This window comes from Podarcis erhardii, assembly GCF_964252035.2.
Source record: "Podarcis erhardii genome assembly, chromosome: 10".
Taxonomy (NCBI): domain Eukaryota; kingdom Metazoa; phylum Chordata; class Lepidosauria; order Squamata; family Lacertidae; genus Podarcis; species Podarcis erhardii.
The window spans coordinates 30,556,172-30,576,514 of record NC_138500.1 but is presented as its reverse complement, the minus strand read 5'-3'; the positions used below and the strand labels follow the sequence as shown (position 1 = coordinate 30,576,514).

The 20,343-nt window shown below is 45.2% G+C and overlaps 1 protein-coding gene across 2 annotated transcripts in view; it reads left to right on the top strand.

Annotated features, from left to right (window-relative positions):
• Nucleotides 1–20,010, top strand: part of NPTXR (neuronal pentraxin receptor) — a 32,094-nt gene extending 12,084 nt beyond the window's left edge. Inside the window, exons 2-5 of one of the 2 annotated variants that reach the window (XM_081879386.1) lie at nucleotides 13,095–13,308; nucleotides 13,977–14,221; nucleotides 15,247–15,426; nucleotides 16,773–20,010. In XM_081879386.1, the coding sequence (XP_081735512.1) occupies nucleotides 13,095–13,308; nucleotides 13,977–14,221; nucleotides 15,247–15,426; nucleotides 16,773–16,997 (864 nt within the window). In that variant the 3' untranslated portion in view covers nucleotides 16,998–20,010. Of the gene's footprint in view, nucleotides 1–13,091; nucleotides 13,309–13,976; nucleotides 14,222–15,246; nucleotides 15,427–16,772 lie in introns of both variants that reach the window. The other variant, XM_081879385.1, reaches the window with a different exon arrangement.
• The last annotated feature ends 333 nt before the right edge of the window (nucleotides 20,011–20,343 follow it).

The following is a 20,343-nucleotide window of genomic DNA, read 5'->3' as shown; positions in this document are numbered from 1 at the left end:
CTGGTTCTCTGCTGCTGCTGCTGCTGCTGCAGGGGGCAGGGCCCGAACCAATGGGCTCAAATTACAAGAATGGGGATTCTAACTAATCATTAGAAAGAACTTCCTGATGGTAAGAGCTGTTCAACAGTAGAACGGACTACCTTGGAAGGTGATGGACTCTCCTTCATTAGAGGTTTTTAAAGAGAGGTTGGCTGGCTGGCTATCTGTCAGGGATTGTTTAGCTGTGATTCCTGCATAGTGGGGGTTAGACTAGATGGTCCTTTGGGCTCTTTCCAGCTCTAAATTTCTGTGATTCTATTACTATTTCAGCTACCAGGGGAACCTCTGCAAAGATGGGGACAGGATGCATCTCATAAGTCCCCAAATGATCCACAACAAACCAATAAAGCTTCTAATAAGTTGGGCATGAGTTTGTGAAGCAGTCTTCTTTTACCTTAGCTGGTGAAAGTCTCAGACACTGGATTTTCTGATGCTTTAATAACTGACGGCTTTTGATCTCCTTAGGTAAATGTGTGCAACTGACAATGAATGAAATTAATCCCATCTAAGTAGACTCACACAAGGGACGCGGGTGGCACTGTGGGTTAAACCAAAGAGCCTAGGACTTGCCGATCAGAAGGTCGGCAGTTCGAATCCCCGTGACGGGGTGAGCTCCTGTTGCTCGATCCCTGCTCCTGCCAACCTAGCAGTTTGAAAGTACATCAAAGTGCAAGTAGATAAATAGGTACCGCTCCAGCGGGAAGGTAAACGGCGTTTCTGTGTGCTGCTCTGGTTCGCCAGAAGTGGCTTAGTCATGCTGGCCACATGACCCGGAAGCTGTATGCTGGCTCCCTCTGCCAATAAAGCGAGATGAGCGCCACAACCCCAGAGTCGGTCACGACTGGATCTAATGGTCAGGGGTCCCTTTACCCTTTACCTAAGTAGACTCACATATTGCAAAAGCAGAGACTGCTTTTCTCTCCGCCCCCCCCCCCCCGCTTTCCCCCCACTCCAGACGTTGACATTTCACATGATTAATATTACCTGGCATCTTTCATTCTTTCTGATGGTTTGGCAGCCAAGAATCATACACAAATCCCCACACCCCGCCCTCGCTTCAGCAGATGGGAAATTATGAGATCACCCAACAGCTTTTAAAAATATGCATTCTGAACATTTTCCTCCTCCCCCCGTAAATATTCTCTGATAAATACCACCCAACCCACATTGGTTTCAATAAGATAATTGGGCATAGGAGAGAAAAAGGCTTTAGGCCATGAGATCTGGAGAGCTCAAAACTCCCTGGTGATTTACAGAGCAGACTCAGCTGAGGGTGAAATATCTGACATGTACCATCCTCATCAAGGTGCAAAAAGCTTTCCAGCTTTGCTTGGGGAATTCAGCCTCCAAACATTGCTCAATCCCTGGGCAATTGTTATGTCTGAATTTGCAAAATCACACAGTCAGTTCCCATTTCCCCAGAATGCTGGGATTTACTAATAATCTCTCTGCTGTAAATGCAATGGGAGCTGCTGGGTGTACATTGTTACCTGCCAATTTGGCTCAACTCATAATAAGAGCATCTCTCTTTGTAGAAAGTGGTACACTTCCATGTCCATCTGAAAAAGGTGAAACAAGCTTCACAAAGGGGAGTAATTAGTTGACTGCCAGTTAAGAAATAGAAAAGCACTGAGAATAGATTCTATACCACCAGAATTTTTGGAATTTAATGTTACCCTGTGGTCTCTTCTGCTGGTAGCTGTATTTACATATACAGTGGTACCTCGGGTTGAGTGCTTAATTCATTCCGGAGGTCCGTTCTTAACCTGAAACTGTTCTTAATCTAAAGCACCACTTTAGCGAATGAGGCCTCCTGGTGCCACTGCGCCACCAGAGCACGATTTCTGTTCTCATCCTGAAGCAAAGTTCTTAACCCAAGGTACTATTTCTGGGTTAGTGGAGTCTGTAACCTGAAGCGTCTGTAACCTGAAGCGTATGTAACCTGAGGCACCACTGTACTGATTTAATAGGACGAGTGCTGAGGCTTGGATCACTGCAGTAATTGTCCACATGTTTAAAAGTAGGGGCTGCTGCTCTTACTTATTTCACTAGCCAACCCTATCACCTACTCTTTCTGTAACAATCTCCACTCTCTTTATACTTGGCCAACTCCATCCTCCTTCCCTTTACACCTCACCAAACCCCCTTCCTTCCTTTTACACCTTGCCAAACCCACCCTTCCAGCTCACCTAAACTGCACCTTGTCTTACTCTATTGCCACTTCCACCCTCCTTGGCCTCTGATCCTGCTGTCAGGGACCAAAACAACAGCATCACTGTTAGAAGAAAAGCAGTAGAGGAGCAAGATGATTTCTGACTCTAGGTCACCTACCTCCTGCTCTGTCATCCTGCTGCCATTTGTGCAGCTGCCTATCAGCAGCCATGTAAACTGCAGGCTGACAACCTCCTTCTGATTTTATTATACAGACAGAAAGGCTCTGAAGCTTACCCAGCAAATTATTGCCCAATTAGTTTGTTATGTGTAATTGGGAAACTTTATGCAAAGCGCCTGCATATTAAACTAACGAGTAATAAGAGGAAGCCATTTTGGCAAATGAATAAGCAGGGTTTAGGCAAGGTATGTTAATAAGCTCCTGTTCAGGCTTCTTTTCTTGATTGCTATATAGAAAGAGCAGATACTCATAGTGTATGAACCAAAGTTTGGTTTTACGAAGCCATGATAATCATATGCCTAGCCTGAAGGCCGCAAGAGCCTTTTCCCAACCACACAGACTGTGAGATAAACATAGCCATGAGCTGTATCTCTTCCTTTGAAGATGGGTGACTGAATGGTTTACAGTTCTCTGGTAGCAGCACCAAAAGGGCTCCTTGACAGCTGAATTTTGGTTATTCCCTGTTTCAAATAAAATTAAGAAAAATGAAATAATTTATCTCTGTGACACACTGAAGCCTCTGCTGGAACAACACAGAATGTCTGTTTAATTGGGAAATAGCAATCTTATTACCTTGATACACTTATATTTTGGGGTACCTTTTGATGCAACTTACTTCTTGTTCAGATTTTAAGCATTGCCCGTGTCTCTGATTAAACTGGAAAGCAGCTGTTATGAGCTGAAACATGGAGATATAAGATATGGGCTCTCTAAGGTTGTGGTGAGTGATGTTTTCCCTTGTTGTCTGATAATTCTCCAAGTGTTTGCCTTTATACTTTGTATTTGCTACATTAGAAGCTTATTTTTATTTTAACCAGTATTTTCATCCCTGTTTAGAGACAGAAGCCTTTGTTTTGGGCTGCTAGTTTAAGAAAGTACAGTACAATATTAGCATCTTCTTAGGTCTTCTTCCAAGCTCAGGCAGAATTTATGGCTTAGATTTGATAAGAAAGGAAAGTTGCAACGAAAGGATGAGAAACAAAGAAGACATAGAATTTTGGTAGAAGTCAAGGAGAATATATCAGAATGTGGGAAAATGTTTGATGTGAAAGAATTTTATATTAGAGAAATAATATAATAATAATTTATTATTTATACCCCGCCCATCTGGCTGAGTTTCCCCAGTCACTCTGGGCGGCTCCCAATCAAGTATTAAAAACAATACAGCGTTAAATGTTAAAAACTTCCCTGAACAGGGCTGCCTTCAGATGTCTTTTAAAGATAGGATAGCTACTTATTTCCTTCACATCTGAAGGGAGGGTATTCCACAGGGTGGGCGCCACTACCGATAAGGCCCTCTGTCTCGTTCCCTGTAACCTTACTTCTTGCAATGAGGGAACCGCCAGAAGGCCCTTGGCGCCTTAAGAACTGGAGCATTTTATTGGAGAGTGGGGAGGACACTTTTCTCTCTCTGAATGTTGTCTTACAATTTTTAGCCTACGTGGTTAATCTTTATTCCCACAACAGCACCTTCCCTGAAGGTGTGCTAGCTTGGGAGACAGAGAGTAGGTCTGTGCTTTTTGCATTTCTTTGGGAAAATTTTCTGTGCTAAGAGGGGACTTGTACTGTCAGGATAGATCTCATAAAGCCTAGATTTTTCTTAGGGTTCTCCTTTTTTATTTTTTTTACCTAATCCTCATGGATTATTTTTGCTCGAGAATTTTCCAGTGGAAACAGGTTGTCATCACCACACCAAGTCTGGTAGATATGGACCTTTGACTCATTATTCCATGAAGCCCATTGTCTCTTACTTTAATATCTTAAGTAACTTTTCCTACATTGTTTTAGAGTGTCTTTATAAGAGAATGAAACTTTCCTATTGCTTTTCGGTTAACAGGACTGTAGGGAGGGTGTTTAGAAGGATAATTGTTTTCTTGTATTTCATTTTTTGTTTATAATTTCTTCATATATTTCCTTTGTTTAGTGCTCATAGTAGCCTCACAGTACTTGTTTCATTTATTAATGTAAGCATTTTTATATAGTTAGCTTTCATTACTATTTACAACTTTCCACAATTTGCCAAGAATTTTTAATGAATTTTCAATTCACGTTCTTTTGGTGTGATTCTGGGCCTTTGGTCACTAGCCATAAGCTCGCTGGAGCAAATTAATATACTGTAATCTAAATTTATAGATCATTCTTTCATTCTAAACCATTTGTTGTTCTATGTTTGCTGGCACTGGGGCAGAGCTTGGGGGGGGGGGTGTAAAACCACAATGTAGACTTGAAACATCAGTCTCCAATGGCATGTTTTGGGTGCCATTAAAGGGCAGTGCTTAGACCTGCCCAAATTGATTCAGCTGTCAGGAAAAGCAGAGAAAGTTTATAGAATTTCCCTTGCAGCTTTCACGAAGGGAGAAGTAATCTTTGGTGGCATAACACAAATACTTGGAATATGTAGGCACAAATCTTGTTCATCTCCTTGGCAGTGTAAGAGCCAGGACTGTAATTCCTTAATAATGATAGGAAATTGGGGTACTGGAGAGCAGAAGGAAGAAAAATGAACTGTATAGGAACAAGAAATTCATTTAGTAAGGGCAATGAGAGAAATGAGAAAGGGAAAAGAGAGATTACAGAGACAGAAAATGGAATGAGATGGGGTGGAGGTAAAGAAGCCTTTCATTATTCGATGTAGGACAGATTGCCTTGACGCTAACAAGAGTAACAAAAGCGAAAAACCCTTTTTTCTATTAACAGATGGAGTCATACATGAAAAACAGGGACATGGCATTTAAATCCAGAACTGGAACAATCAAAGGGTGCAGCAGACAGTATCTCTGCACCCTTTGTCAAAATCAGCCAGACTCCATGGATCAGAAAACCTTTCCAGTCGCTTGGCAGCATCAATAGCAAAAGAAAAAAAGGGAGAAGGGAGGTCCAGGCCACCAGCAGGCAACACAATTGAACCATCTGCAAACATGAGCTCTTATCAGGAATCATGTCTCCCTTTGCCATTCCAAAGGGAGGGCAGGGATAATGACTTTTTTTTATCCTTCCTTTTCATCTGTCCCTGTCACTGCTCAGTTCTCCCAATTGTCTCTTTTCTTTGTGGATCTCTCTATTCTCTACCTGGATGGCATTTGAACAGGCCACATTCTGTGCATCTCATATCCTGCAGGGAAAAAGCCCAGATGTAATGGGGGCAAAAGCAAAGCAGAGCGAAGGTGTGTGTGGAGACCCGGAAGCATCTCCCCAGTGGCCAGCTAATTTAATACAATGAGGAACAGCCTCTCGGGGACACAGCATGAGTCTTGAGCGTTGAGTGAATTAAAACTAGAACAGTGCCGCTCACCAAAGAAACCAATCCAGGGTTCGAACCAGGCAGAAGAGAGCCAATGACCTCACATATCTCTTGTTAATGCCGATGATTCAGTTGTCATAATTGCAATTGAAGCTTCTTCTTCTTCTTTGCTCCCCACAGAGGCATGGGGATAAAAGAGCACAATTGCCCTCCTCTCGTTTCCTGATGAAGCGTTTTCCTGTTAATTCTCTCTTTTTGGAAAGGGCACCATCCAAGCCCTTTTGTTCTCCACAGTACACTCCATGCCTTATTTTCCCTACAGAGGCGATGGTTTGGTTCCCACATCACTTTTGAAAACCTTGATATGATTAATCACAAAAGTGTTACCTGAAGCGTTCCTTGATTTTAGAGAACTGGAGGGGGGAATTCAGCCAGTTTCCATGGGTCCAGGAACAATGCAGCTCTTCATCTTCGTAAGATAGAGTTGGAGTGAGTGGAAAGATCATCTAATGGCACCCAACTCTTGCTGAATAAAAAGCTTGCAAGTTTGTCTTTATTCATTCAGGGTCAAACAAGGCAAAACAAAGACCCAGGACAGGAACCCAATTCAGTAGGAAATTGGGTCCCCCTCCACATTGCGTTGCTTAAAATCATAGAATTGTAGAGTTAGAAGGGACCCCAAGGGTCTTCTAATTCAGCCCCCTGCGATGCAGGAGTTTAACAGCTAGGGCTGAGAGCTGGCTCACAAATACCTGCTCAGGAGTGGTTTATTTGTGTGCTGAGCAGTGTAGTGTCAGAGCAATGAACTTATGTGCACTCCCTGCAGGATTGCTCTAGTCCTTCATTATTAATTTAAATGTTCCCAGACTGAGCTCTGGTACGTAGAATAGCTCGGAGGGCTAAGCAAATAAGTTCTGGAGCTAAGCTCTGTAACCCCTGAAAGCAGTGCAAAATGTCTGGAAAGGGGCTCATGGTGAATGAACAGTTGCAGCTCCTATCAAAATCGATAGCTGTTGCAGTCACCCTGTGCCTTCTGATGATGTGGAAAGGTCATGGATAAGCTCATGTGTGAACAAGGATTATAGCTTCCTCAGAGTCTCAAGGCCACTTCATACATCACACACACTTTTAACACGGGCATCCAAGGAAACAGAATGGTATGTTGACAGATATATTAGCAGAGTACTTCTTCACACAGCACATAGTTAAACCATGGTCCTCACTTTCTCAGGAGGCAGTGATGGCCACCAATTTGGATGGCTCCAAAAGAGAATTAGACAAAGTTATGGAGGATAAGGCTACCAAGGCTACTGACCATTATGGCTATGCTCTCCCTCCACAGCCAGGGGTAATAATAATAATAATAATAATAATAATAATAATAATAATAATAAATTTTATTTATATCCCGCCCTCCCCAGCCGAAGTCAGGCTCAGGGCGGCTAACAACACTAAAACAGTACAACATTATAAAAACATTATAAAAATAAATTAAAATCAAAATTGATGGCAACCATAAACTAAAGTTTTGTAAGGATTGCCAAAGGAGGGAGTCAGGCTGCACCCTGACCAAAGGCCTGGTGGAACAGCTCTGTCTTGCAGGCCCTGCGGAAAGATGTCAAGTCCTGCAGGGCCCTTGTCTCTTGTGACAGAGTGTTCCACCAGGTTGGAGCCGCAGCCGAAAAAGCCCTGGCTCTAGTTGAGGCCAGCCTAACCTCTCTGTGGCCTGGGACCTTCAAGATGTTTTTATTTGAAGACCGTAAGTTCCTCTGTGGGGCATACCAGAAGAGGCGGTCCCATAGATACGAGGGTCCTAGGCCGTATAGGGCTTTGAAGGTTAAAACCAGCACCTTAAACCTGATCCTGTACTCCACCGGGAGCCAGTGCAGCACCGGATGAATGTGATCTCGCAGCGAAGACCCCGTAAGGAGTCTCGCTGCGGCATTCTGCACCCACTGGAGTTTCTGGGTCAGTCTCAAGGGCAGCCCCACATAGAGCGAGTTACAATAATCCAGTCTGGAGGTGACCGTCGCGTGGATCACGGTGGCTAGGTCAGGGCGAGAGAGATAAGGAGCCAACTGCTTAGCTTGGCGGAGATGAAAAAATGCCGCCTTTGTTATAGCTGCAATCTGCGCCTCCATGGAGAGGGAGGTATCGAAGATTACACCCAAACTCTTAACGGACGGTGCTGGCACTAATTGCACGAGATGGGAGTTGCCCCCTCAATCCCATATCATCCCGTCCCAGCCAGAGGACCTCTGTCTTCGAAGGATTTAACTTCAACCGGCTCCCACGTAACCATCCAGCCACAGCTTCCAGAAATCTGGTCAGTGTGTCTGGGGCCGAGTCAGGATGGCCATCCATCAACAGATAGAGTTGGGTGTCATCAGCATACTGATGGCAGCCCAGCCCAAAACTCCGGACAAGCTGGGCGAGGGGGCGCATAAAGATGTTAAAAAGCATCGGGGAGAGTATCGCACCCTGGGGCACTGCACACACCAAGGAGTGGCGGGATGACAATTCCCTCACAAGCGCCACCCTCTGTCCCCGACCAGATGCTTCTGAATACCAGTTGCTGGAAAACACAGGAGGGGAGAGGGCTCCTGTGCTTGGGTCCTGCTTGAGGGTTTCGTATGGGCCACTGTAAGAACAGAATGCCAAGCTAGATGCACCATTGGCCTGATGTCTCAGGCTCTTACCTTCTTATGCTCTGTCTCAACCACATTTGGGAACATGGTCTGAGGACATGTGGTGCTGTTTCATTGTTAAAGTGAAATAGGTCTATCCTGGATCTTCCAGGATGGGAATCTCCCTGGGAACTCCATGTAAACTGCTCTGAACTTCCAAAGTTAAAGTGGAGATGAGGCTAAAAATGAATCAATGTGCTTGCAGCATCCACTGCTCAGCACACTTACATAACCAGCCCTATAAATGTTACATGCAGCATAACAGATGCCAAGCAAATCCAAATAATTTCTCTTTTACTTGTTGAGGGCTGCTTCCCGTCTTACAGGAAAAACAAGCTCCCATTTGTTCACATGTCTCTGTGCCACATATATGGCAGGGAAGCGTGTCACTGAGAATGCACATGAGCCTTGGGCAACTGCATCTCCAGAGCACATCTTTACTTCATGTGTCAGACATATGTCTCCATTCCACACGTAGCAGTGATCACAATGGAGACACACAGCGGTCCAACAGGACTGACTCTCAGGAAGCTGCAGCCCTGGTTCACACATGAGCTCATGAATGATAGTATCCTCATACTCAGAAGCCTCTGGGTGATTGTATAGCAATAGATGCTGACAGCTGTTACAGTCATCAACTAAGAATCTCCTTCCACCAGACTTCGTCACTTCCTTGGCTCAACCACTGTCCTCCAGCTCTTCTTCTTCTTCTTCTTCTTCTTCTTCTTCTTCTTCTTCTTCTTCTTCTTCTTCTTCTTTGTAAACCACTGAGGTTTTTTACAATCAAGTGGTGCATAAATTATGTGAAATGAATAAAGTTATTCTTCCTCTTCTTCCCCCTCCCCTTCCAGTGAGCTCCTATGGTGAACCACAACATAGAGCTCAACTATCTACAGCCAAGATCCTCATCATGCAGTGCAGTCATGTTCATGTAGATTATTCAGGCCCTCTGCTAAAACAGCCCTGGTAGGACACCAATACTGCCTTCTTTAGGAATTAGGTTGGTAGCTACAAAGGATAGGACCTTCTTCATGGCTGCACTGCAGTTGTGGAGCTCCTTCCCCTCTAAGATGGTTTTGATTTTGCTACACTAAAGGGTTTTATGGTGCTTCATTCCCGATTCTTACATTGTTTTAATGGATAGAGTGTTCCATTGAATGTGTAACTTGCCTTGGGCCCACGGAAGGGAGAAGGACAGGATAGAAATGAAACAAAGCATTTCCCGAGTATCCATAGTTGCAAATCTAAAAGGTATTTAGAAAGTTCAGCTGGGAAACTAGGGCAGACATAAAAGCATCTGGAAGGCAGCAAGCAGCAAGCGACTGACATAGATCACTTACATAAAAGCAAGATAAACAGGCAACTGAGGAAACTGTGTTACCTGGATTGAGAGGCGAGGGCAGAGAAAGTAAAGCACAGTTGACAACGCAGGCCGGTTCTGAACTAGCACGTTTTCCCTCCTTGCCGCTCAGCTCACCTGAGCTGGTCATACTCTCAGATGGCCTCTCCCCAAGTAATGAATTAAGCTGTGATTATCTAGAGGCCTTTAGTGCAATGACCTCATCTCAGGCCAACTTGGGAGTGCAAGAGCTGAGCATGAGTTTGTCTTTCACATACACATTTCACACCAGGGAGCCTCTTCTTCAGGTGTACATTTTTGGATTCCTAGAATCAAAAGGGTGAGCATCCAAGGAGCACGGTAAAATAATGCTGAGATGGGGAACCCAATAGTTTTGTGGGTATCCTCTTGACAATAAGTCTGCAGGGCGGGGCAGAAGTTACAGCACCCCTGAACATTTCAGGTGAGCAACTTACTCAGAGTGGGCTGAAACCTTTTCTGCCTCCAGGCTCACCGCCTCCTTTGTGGAGCCTCAGTTTTGCAACCTGAGTTCCCTTTAGAAAGCTCCACCACCATAACAGACAAAACACGGTTTTCAATGGATGTACCCTATTAACTTATGAGGAATTACAGGCAGGGGGGCTGCTTGCTTTTTCACTTGGCATAAGAGGGAACACAGCCTGAAATAATGATGAGATAAGCAGCCGTAGCAGTAATTAGGAGGCAAGGGCTCTAGGAGCACCTCATCAAAGGGCAGAAATGTGGTGGAATAATAGGCCTGTTTCCTTTGATGAGCTTTCGCTGTAATAAATGAGCACAACAGGGAGTCCTCAAAGACGGGAGATCTCCCCCAAACCTTTTGGCTTTCACGTCTCTCCTCTCACACAGGCTGGAAAAAAGGCTAAGGTTCGTCCTGATAGCAACAATGAGGAATAGGCAATGACTAATGGCCTGTGAAATGTCATGGGGAGGAGAGAAGGCCCCTTCCCCCTTGCCTCTCCTCCCTTGCTTCTCTCCATCCCTTCTCTTTTGCTCTCTCCTTGCCTTGCATGACTACTTGAGTCATGCCTCCCTTCTCTCCTCTTCCTTAGATCATGGGAACTTCCTGACTCCGTTCTTCCACCAAAACCCCCAAGCACAGCCCAGGAGGAAAGGCAAGCTCCAGACTGAAAGCACATGATTCCCCCCCCCCCAAAGAATTCTGGGAACTGTAGTTCACCCCACAGGGCTACAATCCCCAGCACCCTTAGCAAACTACAGTTCCCAGGATCCTTTGGGGAAAGTCATGAGCTTTAAATGGCCTTCAAATATATGGTGTGTGTATACTCTCAGATAAGCTCTCTGAGCACAGCTTGCTTACCTGCTCATTGGTCTGTTTATATACCACTCTGTGTTTTCTGGGCAGTGATCTATGTGGTTTTACAAGTCACAGAAAATGTAAGCTTTCTTTCTCCCACAAATGACACTTGATCCAGAGCAGTGCTTTTCTCAAGCAAGCAGAACCTTCTGATCAGGCAGATTTCCTTGCCAGCCAACCCAGGACTGTCTTTGGAGAAACAGGAGGTGCCATTTCAGGGGTGGAAGTGAGCGAAGTCTGCATGTTGCCTCCTGCACGATACCCGCAATGAGGTTAGGGGGTGCAATCCTTGCCTTGCCCCGGGTGCTGGCAATGCATGGTACGCCACTGCCATAGTGTAAATGGGACAGTGGTCATTTCTACCCAAAGGCATGGCTGTTTGTCTTAAAGGTTGATAGAGTTTGGGTGTGTTGAAAAGGATGCACCTACGGTAATCCCAGCATGGAAACAGCATTGAATTCATCACACTTGCCACTGGTGGACAGAACACCAACCTTTAGCTTTAAAACCTGGGATTCCCTTTGCGCAAGCGCAAGTGCCCTGGCAGGTTGGCATGGGCGGACAATAAGGAGGACTTGCCCCCAGCTGTGGGTGCTGCTCCCTGCCGTAGCTGTGTAATACCTGCTGTGACCTCTCAGCACACAGACTCACACAGTTCGTAGAGCTCAAAGAGGATTACGGAACTACTATGTAATGTCAAAATGACAGGCGTTGCCTCGAAGCGGCAGAAAAAAGGCACACTTCTTCATCCTCATTAGGGAAAAACTGTAATCCCGTTTCTCTCCATGCCTGACTGCTCCTTTCTTTCTTTTTTACGAGAAAAGTGTCCTTTGAGAGAACGGAGTCCCACGGACTCATTTCTCCATATTGAATCCTGTGGAAAGACAAGAAAGAGTCATTATACAGACACGTTCCAAGTTGTATAAGAAAACTCTTCAAGGGAGAGATACGGAGCTTGTTTGAGTTTCGAGTGATGGTTGCTGACTTTTACTCTAAATCAAAGCTTCCAAGGCAGCTAAAAATAAAACCATTAACAACAACTTCTTCCTCCTCCTCCAGTCTCTCAGCTGTATGAAGCTATTTTGTACAGCCAGACCAACAGCCCATTTAGATCAGGATTGCCTTCTCTGACTGACTGTGGCTCTTGGGAACCTCAGGCAGAGGACTCGCTCATCACCTGCTATTACGTGACCTGTTTAGATGGGGGTGTCAGAGATTGAATCAGGGTCTCTCTCTCTCATAGATGGGACTGTTTTCTGTCTCAGAAAACCTGGCTAGGCTGGACCTGACTGGTTGACCGCAAGGGGCGTCAGTGCCTAGACAGAAAGGTTCTTGATTTGAATGACCCAAACCATCCATTTAAAGCACATTCAATACACATTTAAAGCACACAACTTCCCCCAAAGAATCTTGCGAGTGGTTGCTGCTTCCTCACATAGCTACAATTCCCAGCACCCTTAACAAACTACAGTTCCCATGATTCTTTGAGGGGTGCGGAAGCAATGTGTTTTAAATGTGTGTTGGGTGTGCTTTAAATGCACGGTGTGGATGTGGCCTCTGAGGGCACTTCCAGATAACCTGATTATTGAGCATTCATCCTGATTTGTTTGCAGGGAAGTTAGACAACATTGGTAATTCATTCTGGTGCGTTTGTGGGATATGTTAGATGACATTGCACCAAAGCAGCATTTCCCCTTCACTTTCCTTATCACAAAAAGTCTGATCTTTGGGGGAAGAAGGTTTGTTGCACAAGAATTCCCTATCAATGGTAACTGTTCAATTTAAATTGACCAGTACAGTGGTACCTCGGGTTAAGCGTATGTAACCTGAGGTACCACTGTATGTGATAGAATCCCACCCCAAAACAGCAATAGCCTGGAAACACCCTGAGCACATGGCCCTGTTTTTCTTGCTGGGTTAACATGTTTTGCCTGGATACTTTTTGTGTGAGATATTACACACACACACACACACACACACACACACACACACACACACAGTTTCCCATATATCATATATCTTTCCTTTGTGCGCAGCAGGATATTCCAGCCCGAATGAATGCTACTTCTGCTCCTGTGCCAGCCCAAGAGACAATCCATAACAAGATGGAAGAACTGGAGGAGCAGATCCTCTCCAAGATTTTAGCTCTGGAGAAAGACCGGTCATCTGTCCCCAACAACCACGACTTGCAACAGCAAGATGTAGAGAAGGAGCTGGATGCCCTCCAGAACCGGGTCACTGAGCTTGAGCATGGTCAGTCCTGGCAAGGAAGAGTGCCAAATCTGAGGGCTCCAAAGTTGCTACATATATGTGATTGCCTGTTAGATATGTATTTCCTGAGTCTGTTCCAGACACATGAATTTATGAATGCCAAGCAAGACAAACTAGCCCATTAGTTCCCCAAAATCTACACAGGGGTAAAAACTACACAGTGGCACCCTGCCTCTGAATTTGGAGGTTTCATATAGTCGTCATAATATAACTAAGCAGCAGCCACTGGCAAACTTAACTTGCTGAACCCCCTTTAAAATAAACACAGGGAGAGTTAAATATACGCAAGGAATGCTGATATTGCATATTGTGTCATCTGTTTGATTATATTTTATTGGATCTTATACAATCATTGTAAATCGCTTTCAGACTTTTGTGTGCAGGTAAAGCAATATGCAAGTCTAATAAAGCAAACTGAGCCATCCAAGCTGCCAATCATTACCCAATCATTATGCAATGTGTCAATGAATGGTCAGGTTCGTTGGATGACCCAAGTTCAATAACAACAGGAACCCATTTTTGCAATGGTGTTGTTGTGTAGTATTGGCAAGGCCTGACTTGAATTTCTGGAGTCTTTTGTTCTTCTCAGCTGCTGTCCCTGTAGTCTTTCTTGACACTCCCCCCCCCTCATTTCTCTGTTATGCACCCAGAAACTACAGCCTTCAACAACCCGGAAGCGTTCAAAGTCACCATCCCCGTACGAAACAACTATATGTATGCGCGGATGAAGAAAAGCTTGCCTGAGCTTTATGCTTTCACGGTCTGCATGTGGCTGAAATCTAAGGGCCCAGCAGGGGTGGGCACCCCTTTCTCCTACTCGGTACCAGGACAATCCAATGAGCTTGTATTGCTGGAGTGGGGAAATAACCCCATGGAGCTGATCATCAATGACAAGGTAAGGAGGGAAGGAAGACTTTGTCATGGGCATCTGGAAGACACATGTACTAACCTTCCTTATGTTGAGAAAAGGCCCCACTCCATTAGGAAAAATGACACCAGCTCGGAAAACAAGAGCCAACTGTAATTAATGAATCTAGAGAGATACAGATATATACCGTGCTATTTTTTCCTAGAAAAAGAGGTGCCGGAACTCACCACGAGCACCTCCCTTGTTCTATTATAATGCCAAGGGCGCCCACCTGAGAAGTGCCGGAACTGAGTTCTGGTGAGTTCTGGCTGGGGGGAAAAGCCCTGGATATACATGACCCTTCCTGCTCACTTCTTAGCAGCCTCATTAAAATGAAGTGGAAGGGAATGGGTTCAAACCAAAGACTCCACCTGGTAAGTACTTTCAGAATCACAGGTTCAGGACTCCTGGCATGTGCAGCCAAGATTGTGGGGAGAGGCAGTGGCAGGTACATTTCCTCCAAGACAGGGTCATAGTGAACAGGAGACAGCGACCATGTCGTTGCTGCAAGCAGTGCTGGTGCTGCACTGGTCCCTGTCACCCGAGAAGATGATGGACCAGCATAGGCTGAAGCATCCCATTGGGTCAGAGTTCAAACTACTTCCAAATTTCAGGCATGGTACCAAGAGGCTGGAGGGCTGCATGCCCCTGTGGTGGGGGGTGGGGCTAGAGGCAAAAGTGAGTGGAGCAGTGGATGTGATTTTTACCTTTGAACAGTATAAATCAGAGGCTTATACCTACACATCTCTCCACCCACCCAGCTAGGAGGAATCATCACATTCAGGAAAGAGCACTCAAGGATGGCATAGACCAGGACTGGGGAAGGGCCTAAGAGAGAGGGGCTTGGAGAAGGGCATGTGTCACCCACTCCTGTTCTGCAGCCAGCAAGAAAGGACATAATGTGCTCCTCATCAGCTTTGAGGAAGGTGATGCTAAAATACATCAGTGGGAGACTCCCTCCAAAAAACAGTTTGCACTGTTCATTTTAAGGCACTTTTCTGTTTTGTTGTCAGGTGGCTCAGCTGCCCATGAGTCTAAAGTCTGGGATGTGGCACCACATCTGCCTGACCTGGATCACACGCGATGGCATATGGTCAGCATATGAAAATGGGGAGGAGCGTGGGGCCGGTGATAACCTGGCATCCTGGCATCCGGTCAAACCTCATGGTGTGATCATCTTGGGCCAAGAGCAGGTGAGTCTAATCCATTTATTGTCTTTGTAGTAGTTAACTTAAACATAATTCAAGGACCTGCCCAAGTTTTGGGCTCAAAGGAACAAAATTTGACAACTTGGGTATAAGAGATCCCCAGCTGGTCTCTTGGACATGCCACATGTGTTGTCCTTGAAGCCTATAACCACACAGGGATTCTGGTTTGGATTTGCAGTGTGTATTTAATAGAACTGTGGTTCCAAAAAAATGCCCACAGAAATTTCTTAAAATTCTAAGAATGTGTCTGCATGGCAGCTTATTGTGAACTCGCTGCTGCTCTGGCATGCAAGTTTTGTGCAGCGCCCACATGATGCCACCCCAGTGGCATAGCGTGTGGGTGCAGGGGGGGGCCAGCCACACCGGGCGCAACATTTGGGGGGCGCACGCTCGCGCTCACAGCTCTCTGCCCCTACCTGGCTCACTCTCACTGCAGTGCTGGCTGTCCGAATCCGATCCGAGCTGCCGGGTCGCCGTCCACTGTGGAGGGGGAGGGTGCCAGGCGTGCGGTGCAGTGCGGAGCGGAGAGAGAGTGAGGGAGGGACTATCTGGGGGAGGAACAGTGCAGCGGCCGCCCAGCGCAGTGCTGAGCGCGGGAGAGAACCACACCCGACCAGCCCAGGCAGCAGCAAGAAGAAGCTGGCAGCGGTGGCAGGTTAGGGGTTAGGGGCGCAAATTACTTGCCTTGCCCCGGGTTAGGGGGTGCAAATTACTTGCCTTGCCCCAGGTTAGGGGGTGCAAATTACTTGCCTTGCCCCGGGTGCTGACAACCCACGCTACGCCGCTGTGCCACCCTCATCCAAATGGCACCCTATGTTCCACCACTGCCCCCATATTCAGTCCAGATGTACAATTTCTACATTTTTGTTTTGATTTTTACTTGGGGGATTTCGGGCAGAAGTGGAGAATCTTGATTAAACAGGAAACTAATATACCGGTACTGTGTCAGAAGATAGTGCTGTGTGGATGTGATGCAAAGCCCGCATTATTGCTTGCACAATAAACTGCTGCATGGAAGCACTTGGAAATTTGCATTTTAATGCAAAAACTGGACATGCAGAAAGTTGCAGAGGGTGGGGAGAGAGCAAAGCTATTCCATAGTTTGCTGTGCCATACTGCTAAGGAAAGATGAGAATGAAACAGGGTCCTGAACTCCTTGGAAACCAATTGACCCAATGTTGTCACTTGCAGAGGATTGGCAGTGTGGCAGGGCCCATAGTTCAGCAGAGCCCATGGAAGGCCTCATATTCAATTTCTTGTATATATTTTTCTTCTCTATCTTATTGGCTGCCCTTTGTTTGTCTCTCCTTTTCTCCAACACGATGCTACAGGATGCATTGGGTGGAAGATTTGATGCCACTCAGGCCTTCGTTGGTGAAATTTCTCAGTTCAACATGTGGGATCATGTCCTGACCCCGGCAGAGATTTTGGGCTTAGCCAACTGCACGGCCCACCTGCGAGGCAACATCATCCACTGGGATGAAAAACTGGTTGAGGTCCATGGAGGGGCAGCCAAGTGGAGCTTTGACGTCTGTGAGGAGAGGATGAAGGCGTGAGAGGTCCTTGTCCCTACCAAAGGAGCATGAAAGCTACTTCCCCTTCCTCCATTCTACTTAAGGAATGAGGCAGCACAGGAGATCTTTATCCCCATACAAAAACATCCTGGAGTCTGAATTGGTCTGGGGAGAGAGCTGCGTGTGTGAGTGTGTGCATGTGTGCAAGGGACAGGGAAACCTTCTGAACTTCAAAGAAAATTGTGACACTGTGTTTTTTCATTGTTTCAGTAAAACTCTTTCTGATTCATACCGTGAGTGGCAAGGCCCTCCAAAAAGATGGCCTGTGTGTGTGTGTGTGTGTGTGTGTGTGTGTGTATGTGTGTGTTAAGGAGCGGTAGGCCATATCCCAACAACAGTGTGATGAAGGCCAGGGGCTGATGTTGTGAATGGGAAACTGTTGGTGGAACTGGTATTGCCAACATTGCTCCCCCCCCCTTCCCATTTTGCTGGTGCCATCATTGATTTGTTAAGGGGGCTCTGATAAACAGGATTCTGAAGGCTTTAAAATTTGCTTGGTAGTGGCGGTATTTGCCCATGAGAAGCCATTGATTGTCTTGGAATACACAAGCCAATATTCCTTTAGTCTTTGCATGCAACCACCAGGAAGTTCCACTGACTTTTCTGCCTTCTGGCCTCTGATCTCTAGCCTTCACTAGTAAGGCAGCCCTTTGCCAACAGATTCCTTAATTCAACAAAGGCCTAAATTCTAGGTTCGGGTTCTCTTCTCCTTACAATAATCCAACATTCCACCCCAGATACGAAGCCATTTGAAATGCTGTGTGATTTGCACAGTTCTGTTCATTTTTAATGGGACTTAAGATTCCAAATTCTTTTAACAGCTTTTTCTTTTTTAAAAAAGAATCCATTGTTTTATACTTTATTATAGCTTTTAAAGAGGCAACACATAAGTGGCAACCAGAAAATTCTGACTTTCCTACCTAACCCTTTATCTACGGGAGCTGCTCTTCCCATCTCTTCCCTTCCTCTAAGGGCTGATTCGCACATGCATGTTCTTTTACTTGATTTCTTGTCACTTGACGGTGTTATCACTTGATGACTCGCAGCTGATCATGTGAATGGCTTCCATTCAAAAGCATGGTGTTGGAAGAGATGTGTGATATGATAGGGAAGTCTCACTGTCTTTTTGATCTGTGATGACTGCTCCACCCAGGCAAGTCACTATTATTTGGCAATGAAGGCCACATGCACACCATACATTTAAAACAGCCATGGCTGACACCAAACTACAGCTCCCAGAATTCTTTTGCGGGAAGGCATGACTATTTAAAGTGGCATCACAGTCCTTTAAATGTATAGTGTCAATGTGGCCGTAATAATCAAACAATGGACTTGCATGCACAAATGAGCTCTAATGCTACACAGCTTCTTAATGGATTAGGCAACACAAAATTGTATGAGCAGGTCGACTCTCCTGGTGCTGACCCCTTGTAGATTGCTTCCAACAGTTATAAGCCTTCTGGTAAATGAGAAGAAGAACAGCCAATAGGTCACAGCAGGATCACTTCCTGACAATCCAATGTCCCTGCTCAAGAAAGGAACCATAAAGACTCCTCCTCGCTGTGAAAGCAGAGGCTAGATGGCCATTTGTTGGGTGTGCTCTACTTTAGGATTTTCTGTTTTGAGCAGAGGTTTCAATTAGATCCAGGCTGCTGGACCTCAGGCAGAGAAAGAGAGAGATAAGTGGTGGCAGAAAAAGAGAGAAAAGGAGTAGCAGAATAAGAGAGGAAAGTATCAAACCAGAAGAATGATCAGCATCTACGTTTTTGCTTTCTAGATATTAGTTTAGATGCTCATGACATGCTTTCTCCAATGCTTGTGGTGCATTGACTTAAAGCACTCAAATGGGGAATGAGTAGTAGAGACTAGACAAGAGCTTTCCAAACTGTGCGTTGCGACACATTAGTGTGTCGGCTGCAGTGTGCAGGTGTGTCACGCAACTGCTCCCTCCACTCCTCCCGGGGCTGGAAAGGGGTTAGTTAAACCTCTAATTTGCTGGTAAAATTGAACTACTGTGTTGCAAAACGATGCATGTCTAAAAAGTGTGTCACCAACATGAAAAGTCTGGAAAGCTCTGGACTAGACATTGCTCAATTATTTCATAGTTCTATAACTCCCATCTCTTCCCCAGTCTCTTTCCCAGAAAGAGCAATAGCTAATGCTCCCTTTGGCTTCTCACCATGAGAGATTAGAACGCAAGTATGAAGAACATAAAACCATGTTTGAGGATCCATTCTGATTTGTTTGTGGGGAGGTCACACGATGTCACGTGTTTCCACACTTTCCAGTCCTACTTTTCCGAGAAGCAGGTGAATCAGCTTTAGGTGCGTAGCCTGAATATGCCACTCTGCGAATGCCTCCCCCAAATAGCAATGGTTGGGAAGCACCCTCAAGACTCTTTCCCTTCTTCCAGATTGTCACAATTATGTGGATACTTAAGTATTTCCCAAGTCAAGCATAAAGCATGCATTGAAGAAGAAGCTTGCCTCCCTCCTTCCCTCCCTGGTTTTTTCCTTCAACCTGTTGCAATGTTTACATTTAAGGTCAAAATATTTCTTCTGTTTTTGAATTCATTAAGGCGAGCCTTTCTCATCCTGAGTCGGTAACCGTGTGTGCCTCCTCCTCTGTGGCTTAAACAGCAATGATGGAAGTGACCCAAGTGCTTGCAGAGTATCCTGCTACCCCCAGCCCAATCTCTGCATATCATGGACCACTTGGTATTTACAGTACAATCCTATGCATGATTATTCAGAAGTACCACCAGTCAAAAGAAGCAATTGCCGCATAAATAAAACATGGATTTGATCACACAAATCCGCAAGCCCAATTGTTTTATTATTAATTATTTAAATTTAAATGAAATAAATTTGTAAAAATTTGTATTAATCAAATTTGTAAAATGCAGCATAAAAATACAGAATAAAACCACAAAGTACATAATACGTTTCTCTTAGGAACTGCTCTGAGATCTTCAGATGAAGGGTGGTTTATTTATTTATTATACTAATATAAAAATAAAATAAAAAACAAGAACAAGTGCAAAACAAACCAATAACCCGTCTCCTCCAAACACATTTAAAAGGACATAGACTGTTAATCTGCCAAAGGTCTGGTTTAATTGTTCTCCCAGCACACGTTCACAGATAAATGTAACATGAATTTTGCACTTAGCCAGTGGTTTTTGCTGGCCCTAGGGATAGTACTAAGCACAGAAGGCATCGAATCATTTAAGATGCACAGCTGCACGAGAAGAAATGCTACTAGCAGCAGCAGAGCAGGCGGAAGCAGCCTTGCAATTTGCTTTTCTGGAAACTAGACTTAAAACTGT